Source organism: Ambystoma mexicanum, chromosome 9 (assembly GCF_040938575.1).
Source record: "Ambystoma mexicanum isolate Mex_15411 chromosome 9, UKY_AmexF1_1, whole genome shotgun sequence".
Taxonomy (NCBI): domain Eukaryota; kingdom Metazoa; phylum Chordata; class Amphibia; order Caudata; family Ambystomatidae; genus Ambystoma; species Ambystoma mexicanum.
Window position 1 is genome coordinate 176,749,738 of NC_090931.1, and position 17,331 is coordinate 176,767,068.

The 17,331-nt window shown below is 47.3% G+C and overlaps 1 protein-coding gene across 4 annotated transcripts in view; it reads left to right on the forward strand.

Moving 5' to 3' along the window:
• The window catches only part of SLC37A4 (solute carrier family 37 member 4), a 155,864-nt gene that overhangs the window by 76,490 nt on the left and 62,043 nt on the right, over positions 1 to 17,331 (forward strand). For all 4 annotated transcript variants that reach the window (XM_069614396.1, XM_069614394.1, XM_069614395.1 and 1 more), the window contains exon 5: positions 7,994 to 8,152. In XM_069614396.1, coding sequence (XP_069470497.1) covers positions 7,994 to 8,152 — 159 coding nt within the window. The remainder of the gene's footprint in view (positions 1 to 7,993; positions 8,153 to 17,331) is intronic.

The following is a 17,331-nucleotide window of genomic DNA, read 5'->3' on the forward strand; positions in this document are numbered from 1 at the left end:
CCTGGGGATTGTGGGTAAGTTACCATCAGAAAAAGGGGGCTACTCACACTGTAAATAACAGTACATTTCCTGTTCTCATATGCCTCCTTTTTATCTCGATACATGTTGGAATTGGGGAGGGGGGGTAAAAGGACAGGATTCACAGTAGCCCATGAAGGTGGAGGGAAGGTGGAGGGAATGTTGGGTAGGAAGGTGTTGGAGAAAGGGCATACCATGTCTCGCCTTCGGGCTCCTCCTCAATCCCCGAGGACTCTCCACCCAGGTGATCCTCCCTAGCTTGTCCACACCCAGGTTCTGGTTCCAACAGCGAGGGCTGTCTCATGGCCACCTGAGAAGAGGATCCCCAGGGAATAGTAGGGGAAAGCCCTTAGATTTTTCACACTATCCTTAAAAAACACATCTTGAATCCCTCTCTTCCCTCTAATTTCCACCCGATCTCCCTTCACCCCCATCTATTTCAGCTTCTTGAACGGGCTGTGCATTCTCAAATCTCATCTTTCATTTCCACTCATCTTGCTTTCGTCCTCACCACTCCACTGAGACTGCTCCAGTCTCTGTCTGTGACTCTTTTCCTTGCACGCTACATAAAACACTTCTCTTCCTCGATCTATCAGCAGCCTCTGATACTGTTAGTCACTCTCCTTTGTTCTTCTCTGGATTTCACTGGGTCCATACTTATCTGGCTCAAATCCTACCTGTCTAATCGCACCTACTCTGTTTCCTTGGCTGCTAATGTTTCTTCTTCTTTCACTCTTTCTCTTGCGGGGTCCCTCAAAGCTCTGTCCTTGGTTCCCTCCTCTTCTCACTTTACACTTGTCCTCTTGCTGCCATGATCTGCCTTCGGTCTTTCTCACCACTTCCAGGCGGACGACACTCCACTCTATCGTTCTCATCTCAGATTCACGCTACAGTTACTTTCTGTCTTTTTTGGCCATTCATTCTTGGATGGCTGACCACTACCTGGGTTTAAATTCCTTCAAAACCGAGGTTCTTTTCTTTCCCGCTTTCTTTACCCCACTCCCTCACCCCCAGTTTATATCTCCTTTTCTCCATCGCTCGTGCCAATCTCCTCTATAACTCGTAATCCTGGTGTCTACTTGTTCACTCTTTCCTTTTACTTAACATGTCTCTTACACTCTTGTTTCCTGCACAGCACACCGTTTCAATATCCTTAAAGCAGGACCTTTCCTTTCATGCTACTAAACTACTCCTCCCTAATGTTTTCTCTGCATTTCTATTGCTCCTCCTTGTTCTTTGGTCTTCCTCTCTCCTGCTTATATCCACTAAAATCTATCTTCAACCGTCTTTTCTTTTCTTTGACTGCCTGTGACTTTATCAACCCTGCTATTTCTTCTCCGGCTTTCTTTTCACTCTGCTCCAGTTCAATTTCCTCTGCCTCGTTTTTAAATCCGTCTATAATATTTCCCCACCCTATCTCTCCTCACTTCTATCGTTCTACTTGTTCTCTTCGCTCTCAATCACTTATTCTTCTCCCTGTTCCTTGTGCACAGTCCCACTTATGATCCTTTACTCTTCCAGCACCCCTCCACAGTAATGTGCTCCTATTGGCTCTTTGCTCTCTCCCCTCCTATCCACTGCTCTGAACTCACCTCAAAGAACATCTTCTATCTTCCTAGGCTTTTTGGTTTATTTTTCAGCCTGACATTTGTTATACTGTTTTAATATTTTACAGCGCTTTGGTGTAAAGCACTATAAAAATACAAATAAAATGCAAATACCTCACTAGTTTCAAAGAGAGTGGCTCCCCCTTACAGAGCAGGGACGAATTCCAACAAAGAAGCCCAAAGGTGGAGAGAGCACCGAGAAGCCCATAGTTGGGGGGGCGGGGGGTGGGGAGAAGCAGAGAGAAGCCCCCGAGTGGGGGGAGAGAACGACCGGCTCCTGCGCCCTACAAAGGAGGGCCCCTCGGCAGGGGCCCCCCTTAGTGGCGACTCCCTCATGAGGCACGGCGGACATGGAGTTGGGGGAGGGTGTGGGGGGCTGTGGAGCCAAGCAGTTCCCCACCCAGAAGGGGGAGGAGTGGGCAGGGGTATGACGTCATCTCGAGCGACGCGTGCCGGCGCGCCCCAGCCATTCACTATATAAGGCCCAGGAAAATGAAAGTTGGGCCTCTTCTCCAACCAGGGGAAAGGGGAAGGTGGAATCCCGGGGAAAGGGAAGCAAAATGGGGAAAAAGGAGACCTGAACGCAGCCTTGAAAGAGGAGCCTAAGCGGAAATGGAAAATGAAAAGAAAGTAATACATGGAATGAAAATTGCACTTAAATAGAGATGGGGAAAAGAAAATGAAAAGAAAATTGCAAAATAAAGAAATGGCCAAAGGGTAGAGAGGGACTGTTGAGGAAGGGACTGGGCGCCTGCCTCGGGTCCCCCAAGGACCCGAAGGGGCGGGGGGGGGGAAAAGTTGCATTGCTCTCAGCACAGAATCCTGAGTATAAAATGGAACACCTGTAAGATAACTCCTGACTTTATGTATGTAAATAAAGTTTGCTGTGGCAATTTTTCTCCCACTCATCCAACTGGTCATGCCTCTCATTGGGGTTGTAAGGGGGTTGGGCTCTGGGGGAGGAGGGGGGCCGTGAAGAAGTGAGAGTCTGAATGAGAGCCTGGGGGGGCACTGGGAGCAACGAGGGCCAGCGACATGCCCCCCACTGAGGGTGTCGGCGCTACGATGGGCTCCCGTGCCCTACAAAGGAGGGCCCCTCGGCGGGGGCCCCCCCTTAGTGGCGACTCCCTCAGGAGGCACGGCGGAAGTGGAGTCGGGGGGGGTGGGGGCTGTGTAGCCAAGCAGTTCCCCACCCAGAAGGGGGAGGAGGGGGCAGGGGTATGACGTCATCCCGAGCGGCGCGGGCCGGCGCGCCCCAGCCATTCGCTATATAAGGCCTGGGAAAATGAAAGTTGGGCCTCTTCTCTGCCGACTCCTTGACAAAGTTGCCCTCCCATTCATTGTTGTATTGATGCGTGATGTTTTTTCTTGCAGACAAGCCCAGCGGATGTTACATGGTGTTCCGGTTAGAAAGCACTGGCGGATACCACAAGGGGAACTGCACAGCCATCAGTTTAGTATGAACGGCGCCCAGGAGTATTGGACTCAGGGGACGCCCACGTTAATGGGGAGGGTTAGGGGGCTTGGAAGACCTTCCAACTCCAAAAGTGGGTGGGGGAAATGGGAAGTGCATCGTTGGAAACAAAAGTGGAGAGCCACAATGAAGTCTGCAAGGGGTGGGGGGAGTGAATTGAAAGATTGCAATGTAAATGGGGCTCCGGCAAGTAGGTTGGAAACTGAGGGGAAGGGGGCCCATGGGAGGTTAGGGGTTGTTGAGGGGGGGGGTTCAAGAGAAGTGGGGCATTCGATATTGGCAGCTCAAGCAGATCTAAAGAAACACTGGGGAGGGGGTCCTTGGAATGCGGGGAGTAGGGGCCAGGTCGAGCGGGGGGGATAGTTGAGTAGGACCCCTCTTTAGCGAAAGGCAGGGGAAGATGATGGGGATAAGAAGGCGGCTGGGCTCTGGGGTGTAGGTAGCGCTGGATGGATTGGGCTCTCGAGATCAGGAGGGTGCTATGGGGGGGGGTGGAGGGGATGGGACAACTAAGGCGGGGAGAGCGAGGGCAGCCCGGGGTCTTGGCGGAAGGGGGAGGGGGGCTCCCAGGTAGGACGGGCTAAGGGAAGACCTTTTTGGGAGTGAGATTATTAAGAAAGATTAACAAGCCAACCAGGGGAAAGGGGAAGGTGGAATCCGGGGGGGAAGGGAAGCAAAATGGGGAAAAAGGAGACCTGAACGCAGCCTTGAAAGAGGAGCCTAAGCGGAAATGGAAAATGAAAAGAAAGTAATGCATGGAATGAAAATTGCACTTAAATAGAGATGGGGGAAAAGAAAATGAAAAGAAAATTGCAAAATAAAGAAATGGCCAAAGGGTAGAGAGGGACTGTTGAGGAAGGGACTGGGCGCCTGCGTCGGGTCCCCCAAGGACCTGAAGGGGCGGGGGGGGAAAAGTTGCATTGCTCTCAGCGCAGAATCCTGAGTATAAAACGGAACACCTGTAAGATAACTCCTGGCTTTATGTATGTAAATAAAGTTTGCTGTGGCAATATTTCTCTCACTCATCCAGCTGGTCATGCCTCTCATTGGGGTTGTAAGGGGGTTGGGCTCCGGGGGAGGTGGGGGGCCATGAAGAAGTGAGAGTCTGAATGAGAGCCTGGGGTGGGGGGGCACTGGGAGCAACGAGGGCCAGCGACGTGCCCCCCACTGAGGGTGTCGGCGCTAAGTCTAGAAGAGCTTGGTGGGCATGGCCATAACAGCGAACAAGAGTTATATTTGACTCTCCAGGTCGATTTAAGCCATCCAAAGATACCGATTTGAAAATAGTGTCTTTGCATCTAATGCGGAAGTTAGTTTTGATGGACGCTGTGTAGTAACTCCTGCCATATCTGCCGTGTTGACCTTTGTCTTCTGCGGACTATGCCCTAGTGGATAGAGGGCTAGTTAATCAGTGCCAGTTTGGTTTGTCATGCAGTGTCCCCTCGTGTTTGCGAGGGGTCTGTCCCATGACCTATAAACATGTTGAAGGTCGAAGCCACCTCCATCCGTTCAATGTTTTGAATGCCTTTGTTTATTATTCCATTTTTCGGTTTGTGGTGTTGTTCTTTACCAAGGGAGGAATTGACATGGCTGCTTATTTAGGCGTTTTACTTAATGCTGACATACCACCTTACAGCCGCTCATGAGCACGTTGAGAAACTAGGCATGGAGAAATGGCAACACAAAAGCAGGGTTCAGTGAGTTGCAGTGAACAGATCAGTGCACCGGCTCTGTATGGGGTAACCTTGAGTCCTAAAACACTGTTCCATTTTTGGCTTAACTCTCATGGATCGCGTGCTTTGTGCTAGTAAGTAGCAAGGCTAGTAAGCAACACACTAGAGGGAAACGAACCGCAAACCGTGAGTGGGAAATGGACACCCAGAACCAGGGCAGATACAGTGCACCCTCCCAATTTGGATAACAATTGGCAGACAAAGTCAGACAAAACTAAAGGAAAAGGCAGTTCGATTTCAAAAGCAGATTCAGGTTTGATCAAAAAATGCTAGAGAGAGAGAGAGCGCGAGACTGACACACAGACTGGCTTCACACTTCGCAGCCTAAACTCGTGTTTCCTGACATCGTCTCAGCCGGATGAGACGGGGACGTTGAAGGTGGGCACGTCTCTGTAACCTCAATGTTGAACCATAACATTGCCTTCTTGGCAACCTTTGAGTCCCACCTGACACCATTTCCTACATCTGTGGTGTTCTTCAGACTGGGCTCCTCTCAAGGCGCCTATATTGTCTTTCGGGAATCATTCACGCCTCACCCCCCCCCCCATCCTGTGCTGAAGTGTAGAGGGCAGCAGAATGACCCTGATGTAAATCGACCCATTTTCTTTTTTACATATCACTCTTTTCGGGCCGTTGAGGGCACAAGATTGCCTGGGGAAGGACAGGGCGCTCGTTGTAATTGGGTGAGAGTTCACTAAAAATAAACACGGAACTTGCATGAAAGGAAATCAGTTTAATCAGAAATGTGTTATCTGCTTTCTTGAAAGAAAGTCAACGTGAATCTTATTTTAAAAAAAAATGAAATGCAAAATAAGCCTCACCAATTTAAGTTTGTTGAATCATGATTTCGTCAAGAACGCATTCTTTCAATCAACACATTTTCCTTAAGGTCGATAATAAAATCTTCGGATGAAAGGACCTTGCAAGCCTGTACTTGCTTTAGAGTTGGTTTGGACCTTTTAATCTCTGTGGTCTCTTGAAGTTTAAATTCAGTTTTGTCATGTAGCACATTGGGGGCTTACGGCAGGGTAGACCTATAATTTAGACTTTTGGGATATGCATTACTCATTGAGGGGCATCTTTTGTGCTGTTCAAATCCTTGGTGTCAGAACTCCCACTTCACAAAATCTCACATTTCGTACATATCCCACAGGTTTGTGCAAAAGCGCAGCTGAACATGTTTTTTCAACTGGTAATCTCGTACTCACTAACTTGGACTTCAATTTTTGTTCGTATTCGGGGGACCACCGCCGACCTGTCCGGGAACATTCAGCATTCATATTCTGCCTGGTTATCCAATCATGAGATCAGTCAAGGTGAGGGTGTGGATTGGGGTGTCTGCACTCTAAACCAGTCCTCAGCAGTTCCAAGGAGTCGGTTGCCTTTCCCAGGCTCTGGAGAGAGCAGCCCGTCAAGAGTAGTGACGATTTATGGCTATTTCCTACTGTAACCAGGGGAAGATTGCCAGCAAACCCAGGGACCGGGCTCGGGCCAAGAGGAAGCCATTTAAGCCATACAAAATAGTCAAAAGGCACTATATATTTAAAGTGAAGATGCATTGTACTGCACCCACAAACCTACACAAATCAGACTACATTGCCACTAGTCTATACACCACTTGAGTCCGCTTAGTGTAAAAGGGAAGGGGGTTATGGGCCCCCACACTGCTACTATTAAGTAAGGTAACAAGGCTATCTCAAATAGGAAAAAATAAAGGCTGAAGTCCCTCTGTACTAGCAGCCCTTGGGGACCGATGTGTACGGTCTCAAAAATCAGACAGGATCTGCTAGGGAAGTGGGGGGGGGGGTGGTCTCGCAGGATGACGCTCAAAACGCAACACAAAGCAACGTTTTTCCCAACAGTAATCTTCAAATGTATCTGTCCCTAGTTCAGAGTTCTTGCCCCTTTCCTTTCGTGTTCAGTTAGTGTTTCTGTTAACTCTCTGGTCATTGCATCTTCCACAGCTGTAATCCTTTGGTAAGCATCCTTATTTGGGGGACTGGCACAGGATATCCTTTAGGCAGCCAAAGCGAGATGGTAATTATTGAGCTTAACATCACACATGCTTACACGTTGCTGAATGGGTGCAATCAATAGTTGGAGTTCAGAGGAGTACAAAAACGTAAGAACCCCTTTTATACTGCTTAAGAATTATAGCAATACGAGGGGGCATACTATCAGGTTTCGAAATTGAGGGGAGATGTATAGCTCCTGCTTCTGGCATAGTAGAGCCCGGATAGCTTGAAACCAACAGCTACTAGGAGCTACTTTTGGCTCCTAGGGCCAACTGGTCTCTTCTAAACATGTAAATGTGGGATTCACTTTGAGTATTTGAGAAGGTTAATGAAGAATTACAACATATCTAATATACATTTAAACACAATGGTGCATACAAAATGGACAAAACGTGAAAGGGGCATCTCTGGTAGCTCCTGGTTCCCCTGTGATGGCTCCTGCCCTTGGGGTGATGCCCAAAACACAGGAGTTGGTTTTAGCTCTGCTCATCAAATCTCAATTTCGAACCCTGCATACGATTGGGGGCTGACTGTTTGTTTCGGGAAGTGGTATGGCATGGGATTCACACTGTATGCGTCGTGTAGTTTGTGGAAGGAAAGCTGGGAGTGGGAAGGTAATCAAGGCTACGATCTGAATGGTTTCAGAAACTGAACTTTCATCTTCCTTGCATTCCTAGGGAAGGGAAGTTCCATTCTGTGGCTTGTTGGTTCAGGTTTAACGTGGTTTAGTGTCAGAATTCGGGGACTGTGTAATTTGTGGGCATTTTCCATGAAAGCATACTACTGAACCTTTGGGAATTTTACTTTTGGAACAGAAGTCTATTGTGATTGCCCTGGTTAGCTTGGGTTACTGTTGGTTGGCCCACATGCACTTTGTAGACATTGGCCTGGCATATGGATGAATCAGAATTATTTGGAGTTAACCCCATGCTGCAGTACAGAGATGGATCAGCAGGCCTTCTGGCATGTTTTGGGGAGGTGGCGTTGCGTGTGACGTGCCTCCCATTGCAGTTTATAGTAGTCTGGTTAATTAAGCAGAGAAAACCTGTAAATAACAACCAGATCCTTCTCTTCAGACGCATTAAATAACCACAACAGAAATGAACGTATTACTGACCATTTAAATCTTCATTCATCCCCCTACAGGCTCGTCGAGCGATGAAAGCACTCTGAGGGAGTTCCTGCTTTCACCATACCTGTGGCTGCTCTCCGGGGGTTACCTTGTGGTCTTTGGGGTGAAGACGTGCTGCACAGACTGGGGACAGCTCTTCCTGATCCAAGAGAAAGAACAGTCTCTGCTCATGGGTGAGACTGTGAGGTGTGAGGTGAATGGTTCCTTAAACAGTGACATTCCAACTTCTACCTCGTGGAAGCCATCATTTCTGTTCTTAATGACTGTGCTGTGCCTCGTGTTGCTTCTTGGTGGATGCCTCTGTATATTTCCTAATGTCAGGATTTGTGTGCGTGTGTATGCCCATGACCTATATAGTGCAGGAGAGTCCCATCCATAATGTGAGAATTAAGAATGTGAGCTTCATGCGTCCTAAACACACACAGTGCATTCTCCAAAACCCCTTCATGTCTTACCGATTAGTGAGTGGGGTCCAGTAGAACCCCAGCTCTGAGTGACTGCTAGGACTATTAGTGACCTGCAAAGAGGAAGGATATTCTTTTGGTTTATGCTAGGCCTGTACATTTAAAGAAAGTGGTTACATGTGAAATGAAAAGGCATTTGGAACAGATTAATTTTCCACCACGCCAGGAATACCTCTGTATATGGATTGGATTTTAGAATTGTATCTCATTTGTATGCGATCACAAACAGTTTTTCAAAAAAAATACTCTAAATATTTTTTTATTTATAATGTAGTGATTGCAGGATTTTGGAATGCACATTGGCAGGGATCATCTGCAGTCTCCAAGGCCTAATGATAAGATACGCTGATTCCATGAATACCAACCCGAACCTTAAGAAAAACATTGATGCCCAAAAAAGCAAAGCGGCAGGATTCTCTCCCTTGGAGACAGAAATGGATGACAGATGTGACTGTTAAAGTGACTAACCTGGAGGAGAGAGGTGGAAAGAAAGTCTGGTGGCTTAGCAAATTGGATGGCTGGGATCCACAGAGCCTTTTTAGCAGATGAAGTCTGATGTGATCCTGTTGCAAGCTCAGAGTACGGATATGGAAAGTAGGAGCTGTTCCTGCAACCAGCATCTTGTGGGAGTTGTAGGCCTCCAACCGCGCCCCCATTCCGAGGGTGTGAGGCCTGACTCTGATTTGGTGGTGCCATTGATCTCCGATTCCAGAGGCTGCAATATACTTCATCGTAAAGCGATTGACTGCTTAAGATTATGGTAGGTAGACCACTGTGATGCTGGGGAGGCTTTCCATGGAGAAGGGGTTGAGGATGGCATTGGAAAAAGGGCAGGCTCAATCGATCTGAACTACCCCAAGGATGTGGTGGATACAAAAACAACTTTCCCTGAGGCAAAGGCAAGAGAGTTTAATTTTAAGACTGTTAGCGAAGCTAGCCCTTTGAAGCAGTTAAGATGACCCCCACGCAGGACTGGTCTTGCACTGGCTCAGAGTATGCCCGTAGCGAGGGAGACAAAAGTCAATTGTGCTTCCCTTCAGATCTGCCGTTCTCCCTGCACTCACACTCTTAAGCTAAATGTTGTTTCTATGGGTCTGGAGTGGCTTCCCGTCCGTGCCTGCCCACTTTGATAGTTTGCTAAAAAAAAATCTTTTCAGAATATTTACTTTCAACGCGCATTCCCCCTCAAGATGAAGCAGGGTTTGTTGTGTTGCTGTTTAATGGCTTAGCCCGACGTATAATGATAGTGAAACTGAGTGTGAACCCCCTGCTGCTCCGCCATTGTGTGTTTTTGTGAGAGGATGCCCACAGGCTCAAAGTAATCACACAGTGTGCCGATCCATATAGATATGGAAGCCCATTCAGGTCTGTAGCTGTCCCCGGAGAATGATGAAGGCAGCGTCAGAACTTGGACACCTCATATGCAGTCTGCCATGGTTTCGTGATCCCCAGTTGCAGGTATTCTCTACGGGTAGGGATGTAGCACTGTGAGGTGGGGTGTGCCATCATACACTATTGTAACGTGGGGCGAGTGGCTGAGGTGTCCAGAGGTATTCATCAATTGTACTCTGCAGCAATCACCTATTTCCTACAGACTTCTTTTTGATTGCATAGAGATCAAACTGGAGATATCTCCTGCTCCCCAGGATCTGCCTCTTAAGTTTGATGTTTTAGGGGTGATTGATGTGTAAACATTTTGCTAACTATATTGTGACTCTTCTTGTTCAAGGACCCCTGCATAGTCTGCGGTAGCAAGGATTAAACCGAATCAGTGGGCTTGCTGTTTAGGTTCACTGATGGACATTTTGATGTGGTGTATGTTTGTGTGAAATAGAGCAACCTTATGTGAGTGTACCAGTTGCTAAAGTGTAACAGGCTTTGGCCAATGCCTTCTAATTATACTGAAAATGGCTGGGCAGAGGGCTTAACTGACTTGGGAGACCACTTTGCATACTGCCCCTAAATTGTTTATCAGGCAGATCTAGTCCAATCACAATGGACCATGCGGCTGGCAGGGCTAGGCAGAAGACATCACACAGAGTATTGTGATAGGGCCTGCTTGGAGGCCTTGTTGGGGGGGATCGAGGGAGCCCAGCCCCCCAATACTCCTGCAATGTGCTGGCATGAGGGCACGCCTCCCCCTTCTTACCTTATCTGATGGCGCTGGAGCGCCGCAGAGAACCGTGGAGAAGTCTGCACAGGGAGCCGACGGAACAGTAGCAGCATGCAGCAGAGATGCTGGAGATGCAGACAATGCAGCAGCAGTCCACATAAAACCACATGATCCCCAATATGCAGCAACACAGATCACCAGAGAAGTGGATGCTGCAAGGCTTCCCAAGCCGAACCAGCATCCTGGAACAGAGTGTGTTCCCCCCAGACAGCATCTGCTGGAGCCTTCACAGGGAGACAACACCTACTAATCCACCAGGGAAACTTTATGAAGAAAGCGCCCCATAGAGGCCTTTGGGACGATTCCACTTACCCACCAGGGGTATTGAGTAGGGGAAAGAAAGGGCATTGGCAACCCCACTAGGCCACCAGAGAGACCTCCAATAGGAAAGGTCTCCAGGCAGGTCTAAAATGGCTGGTTCCCTGGGAGCCACCACAGGCTCCAGTTTAGGAGTGCAGTCAGACTGCATGAAGAAGGGGGCGGGCTTTCCAGCCCTCGCCGAGCCCCTTCCCCTGACAGACCCCCAATAAGAAAGGTAAAAGATTGGACAGGTTAAGTTTCCAATCCTGGGAGGGGGTATTTACGTAAGTGTGTGGGGATGTTCAGTGTGGGTTAGTTGGGTGAGGATGGGTGGCAGAGGAGGACGACTGAGAGACCAGAGCATGGAGATTATTGGAGAGAGGAGCCTGGGGAGTATTTGTGTATAGGACGAGGAGTGAGGTCGGGGGTGGTTGTGGTAGTTGTGAGGAGAGGTAGTTGGGCATAGAGGAAGTGGTATAGGGGTAGTGCGAGTAGCAGTAGGTGTTACTGACGGTGGAAGTAGAGAGGGTTAGTGAGGTGGAAGTAAATATATGATACGTAATGTATAATGCGCCTGTACACAAGTGTTTCTAGGGAAGCAGAGTGTTGGTGGTAGTAGTTGTGATGGCCGTAGCAGAAGGACAGCAGTGGTAGAGGCGGTAGTAGTAGGGAGGTAGTATGGAAGGTGGGAGGAGCAGGTAACGGAGGTAGTAGGCAGTAGTGATAGCAGTATGTAGAGGAATACGGACAGTGTTAAAATCTATGGGTGATGTAAGAAAGCAGATTGTGAGATCAGAGGGACAGTAGTACAGTGGGGTGAGACCATCTTCTGGCTCCGTGCAGAAAAGGGTCAGGTGATTCCATTTGTGCTAGAAGAGCGGGTGAAACTGGGTGGAAGGAGACACAATCTCATAACACTCTTAGAGAACTAAGCAGGCTAGGTTAGGGACATCTGGAAGACCCCTATGCAGGCAGGTAGCCACTGGCTCATGGAACGCACCATTTGTCCCAGCCAGAAGCAGACAGGCAGGTGGCACTGTTCAACAGAAGTAACGCCCTTTAGGGATGCCTGGGTTAGGGTGCGGAGAAGGCTGGGAAAGCGATGGCAGAAACGGCACAACCCTAGCGCCAAACAACCCCCAAGAACCAGATAGACCCCAAGGAGCCTTTTAAGATACTGACAGTTACTTGTTATTGGAACGACTATAATAAATACCCTGGGAATGTCGCATCGCGTCAAAGTGGTAATTTGTGGCGCATACTCCATCACAGTATGAATCGCAGCAGTTCACCAAGTAGATGGATCCCATCCACAGTGAACCATGGGGATGGCAGGATTTTTGGGGTGGAAAAGGAGACCTGTGACACGGTGTCTGTGTGGTTTTCCTTCGGTCTTGAGGTGTATTTACTTCAAGGGTGTATGTATTCGGGCTCACTTGCAGGTATTGTAATTTTGCTTTCTTTTTTTGCTTGCTGTGTTGGGGGGGGTTTGTATTTACTGGCGTCACTTGTTTGGTGTGGTCACGCTGAAAGGTGTGCCCTTCACACTGCTATTTGAACTGTGATAAGTCTCAGGATCTTGCCATGTATCTTGGCATTTATTGTTTTTACCTTCCTGCAATCTACATGTATTGCTCTATTTACACAGTTCTCTTGGTGCTAGTGGATGCTCACTGCAAGTGGATCTAGTGGGCATTGTTTCGGATGTTAGGGTGGCCAATTGGAACATTTTATGGGCTTAAGTAGTTGTATTCAAGTGAAATGGAACCTTTCTTGCTTAGATTTGATGGGGTGTAATATCACTTTTCTGAGGGGGCACATTTTGTTGAGGAGGAGGCTGAGAAACTCTGCAAGGGTTGAAGTCGGAGAGTCAATAATATTTTTCAATATAGGACTCAAGAGGAGGGGTAATTAAAGAAGGAAACTCCAGACCGGGTCCGGCAGGAGCCATATCTTGATGGAGCAGCACAGGATCCAGACGGGCCATCCAAATCGTAGAGAGCTGCTATAGGCAACCGTCGAGGATCTGCCAAGTATCAGGCTTTTGGGCGAGGCTGGGACCAATGCAGCAATGATGCCCCTTCGTTGGATGTTCATTCTCCAGGGACACTTCCAAAGTACACCAAAGGAAGACATGTCACTGGTTAGGTACTTGCTTTTAAGTAAGGGAGATAAGCACAGACTGTTAGGACAGTTTTTCTGATGTCCAACTAAGGGCTTAGTAAAACCATTCAACTGAGACAGTACATGTCTCCACTCTTAGTATAAGGCTGTACCGCAAGTATATGGTAGCATAGACGGAGCAGCCAGGATTATCGTAGGCGGGAGAGAGAGATGCAGGAAGGTACAAAGAACTTGTAGTATATCAAGGGTTCAACAGAAACACTGACAACCAGAAGTAGTAGTAAATAAATAAAGGTTTATTATGAATACAAGTTAGGCCAAGATAAATCTTGGGGGGCTTAGTACTTGGTCATAGAATTATAAACACAATATAAAAACACAACACAATCCTTGATTCACCGACCAAAGCATAAACCTTGTTCAGAAAACTAACAGTATTTCTAGGCAAGTCAGACCTTAGCAAACAGTATAGGGCACACCAATTCATGGGGAGTAAAACCATATGTTACTTTCTGATTACTTTCAGTAATACAAGGGTAGTAGACCCTGGCAGTCGCGCAGTGATACTCAGTTAAGGAATTACTTAGTAAACCAACCTGCAAGTATACTTTTCTGAATAGGAACAGTAGAAACCTATAACCATCTTCAGGATAACACAGTTATGCTAGGTGAGTAAGACCGTATGGTATGGTGTAATATACCATTACAGTTGCTTTTCAGCTCAGTGGAACACAGACAAAGTTAAGCAATGGCTCTTTACACTAATTTAGGATTGCACCATGCAGACCAAGGCCAGTTAGACCTACAGAACACCTTTTAAGAATGGCACACTGCTATTCTAGGCAGGTAAAACCTGATGTTTTAATATACTATTACAGTTGCTTTTCAGGTCAGTGGAAGATAGACCAAGGTAAGCAATAACTTTCTAAATTATTTTAGGATGGCTTCAGGCAGACCAATATAAGTAAAACCCATATACGTTTTAAAGGAGCTACCAGCAACTTAAAGGTAGGTATAAACCCAAGACTGATTTAAAATCTATATAAAGCTGGTGAACTTACACACTATTCTGAAAGAAAAAGTTAAGTGAAGTCAACAGCATTACTTTTGGGAAGAGGCTCAACCAATTCACAGGTGAGTAAAATAACCCAACATATACTTTTCAGAATGGCACAACACACATTCAAGGTAAGTAAGAACCTTTGTAACTGCTCGCTCTCGCAGTTAGTTACCAACAAACTCTTTCACAGGTAATTACACTTTTAAACACTTGTTATATTTTTCAATGCAGAGTCCTTCTCTTATCAAGTGCTTCCCTATTCTATTGCATGAGTTCTTTGAGGCAGAAGAGGGACCCTAGTGGTCTAGGTGTCAGCTCTAGGCAGGGTGGGATAAGGTTCAGTTGCAGAAAAAGTCGAGTTCCTATGGACAACTGTTCAAACAATTTGGTAGTTCACTTTACAATTAATTAGGGTCCAGGGACTTCTGAGAAGACACCCTAGGAGGATTCCAGCAGTGGGCCTCGGTGAACTGATGAGAAAATCACAGAAAACACCCCAAAAGCTTTACAGAACTCACACAGGCTTAAGGGAAGTAAATAACCCAGCCAACACAGTGCCTCAGCACAGAAGAAGAGTTGCAGCAGGCAGACTTCAGGATCTGCAGCCAAAAACCCAGTCATTGAAATCCTTGTCATGAAGACTGAAGACGGGACACTGGAAGAGATTTTGCAGCAAAGATCAACGGGTGGTGCCCCAGGCAAGAGTTTCTTCGCGGATGAATGCAGCTGTGTGGTGTTGGCATCATTTTTAGGAGCTAGAAGAAGACTGAATATCGCTGGCCGGATTCTCATCACTTGCAAGGTCTAGTAGTCTGATGAGGGGACTTTTCAGACTCGATTCACATCTCTGGCGGTCCTACAGGATGCCACAGACGTTTCAGCTCGATTTGGAAGACGGTGCACTGCATACTGGCTCGAGGTGCCAGGGTATTTGGGTGTTGCAGCATGACGTGGGATGGCCCAAAATGCAGGTCTTGTTGAGTCAAGTTGGATCTGACCAGGCCTCTGGGTCGGCGTTGTCATTTTCGGAGTAACTAGGATGCTTGGATGGAAGGGTAACGGCAGGCTCCGGTCACACAGCAGGTTCTCTGGTCGCTGGAAATCATCTCAACTGCGGTTTCTTCATCTTCATCTTCGGCTTCAGGTCCAGTGTTTGACTACCTCTTCAGCTTCCAGGATCATAATTGTATGCAGGAACCCAGACAAGCAAACAGACATGGAACATTCAAACTTGGGAGGGCTGGGGGGGGGGGGCGAGGGAGTGGAGGCAGGGGTTTGGCAGTCCTTTTAGGACAGCCAGCCTCCCAGTTTGAAATGGATTCTCGTAGTCAGTCTGGCAGACAAAGGGCTGCAGAGCTTTGGACTCATCTCTCGCTTTCTGCCTTCACAGACACTCTGGAGCCTGGGCAGGCTTGACCAAGGTCCCCTGCCGAAGATAATCACACAAAGTAATTTCCAGCCCTGGAGGGCAGGGGAAAGACCAAGAAGGGACAAGAAGTGCGAGAATGGCAAAAAAGACGGGGGCCATTTTGGTAAAATGGGCCCCCATGGGTGCTTTACCGCAGCTGTGCAAACCGGCCGCAGTAAAGTTGCACCAAATTAGTAAAAAGGTTCACTGCCGGCAGCCATTTAAGGTAAGCTTGTCCCTGTAACAGAATTGTTACAGTGCTAGTTGAAAGGGAATACATTGTATCTCCCCAGCACTCCACATAAGGTTGGGCTGTGCTGGTTTCACCTAACAAAATGTAGAAGGTATAGAAATATCCTTTCTACCCTAGGGAACTGTAGTTCTCACAAGGTTAGCTAGAGAAAGTAATAGGGGAGCCCAAAGGGTAACGCTGTAACAATAAAAAGGTATATACCAAAATTTGTCAAAGAGGATACAATGAAAAGGACACTATTGAGAGTCTTAAAATGGCCCCCATAAAAAGAGTAAAAGGATCTGAAAGCGTGGAAAAAGGTTCCCAGTCACTGAGGTATAGGTATAGGGAAAAATAATCTACCAGTCCAGCAAAATGTTCTGGGGTTCCCACAAGTGAGGTGGATTTAGCAGTAAGGTTAAAATCTTACCCAACACAGACCATGTTCTTCCCTGATCTCTGACGATGGCCCAGAGACTTCCTAGTGGCTGGCCTTGGCAATTCTGATTCCTTCAGTATCAGCCCTTTGACTCTACTCTGTGGTATCTTCTTTCTTTGGAATCTTGGTTCCAGTGTGTGATCAACACAGGGGCTTCCGATGTCACGGGTATCAGTTGTACTTGTTTTGAAGAACAACAGGAATGCTAAAGCTTATGGAAGTTGTTGCCTGATCATTCTGATTAACACAGACAGCAACGTGTTGATAAAGGGCCTTGCGCCGACACTAGAAAAGGTGATTGTGAAACTGATCTGTCAGTTCAGACTGGGCTGCTTTCTGTTAAGTGGTGCCTGGCTGAAGACAATGTACGCAGGTTGACCTGCAAACACATTCGGCCCTTTTATCGCTCGATTCAGAGAAGGTGTTTGACAGATTGCATTGCAATATTTGTTCAGTTTGATGAGGAAGATGTTTGGAGAGCAGCTTCTCAGTTACACACAGCTATACTATTTAACACCCATTGACTCAGTTTTCACCAACTGTCTGGCCTCAAGCTTCTTGACACTAGGAAGAGGAACACATCAAGGATGCACCTTTTTCACCTTCGTTGTTCATCTTGGCATTATGACCACTTGAAGCATGGATCCATGGTGACCCCCAGATGGAAGTGTTTTGCCATGGATATATGGAGCAGAAAATGTGAAGCTGTCAACCTCCTTCTATGGCACGTGTCTGTTTCTGCAGCATCGCCAATGGTGATTTTAACTCCTTACTTTGTCTGGTTTTAAGATAAATTGGGCAAAATTGGAGGCAATGCCACGCAGGGCCATCCTGCCTTCACCCACCATTTACTAGAATTGAGAATTTTATATTGTGCCTAGAGAATGTGACATAAATAGGTGTTTTGGACTTGCAGAGGTGTGGAAAGAATGATGAGGGGGTGAACATGGAAGAGACCTTGTCTTGTCTGAAGAGCCCTCTGGGGCGATGGTCTGCCCTGACACTATTGCTGTGGGGCAAAATCAACTCTGTGAAGATGATTGTATGGCCAGGTGTAGTAATAGTAGTAGTAGTGCGTCATTTGTATAGTGCATTTCACCATTTGTATGTTCACAACACGCTGTAGGTTGAACACCCTCGGGGACAGAAGTC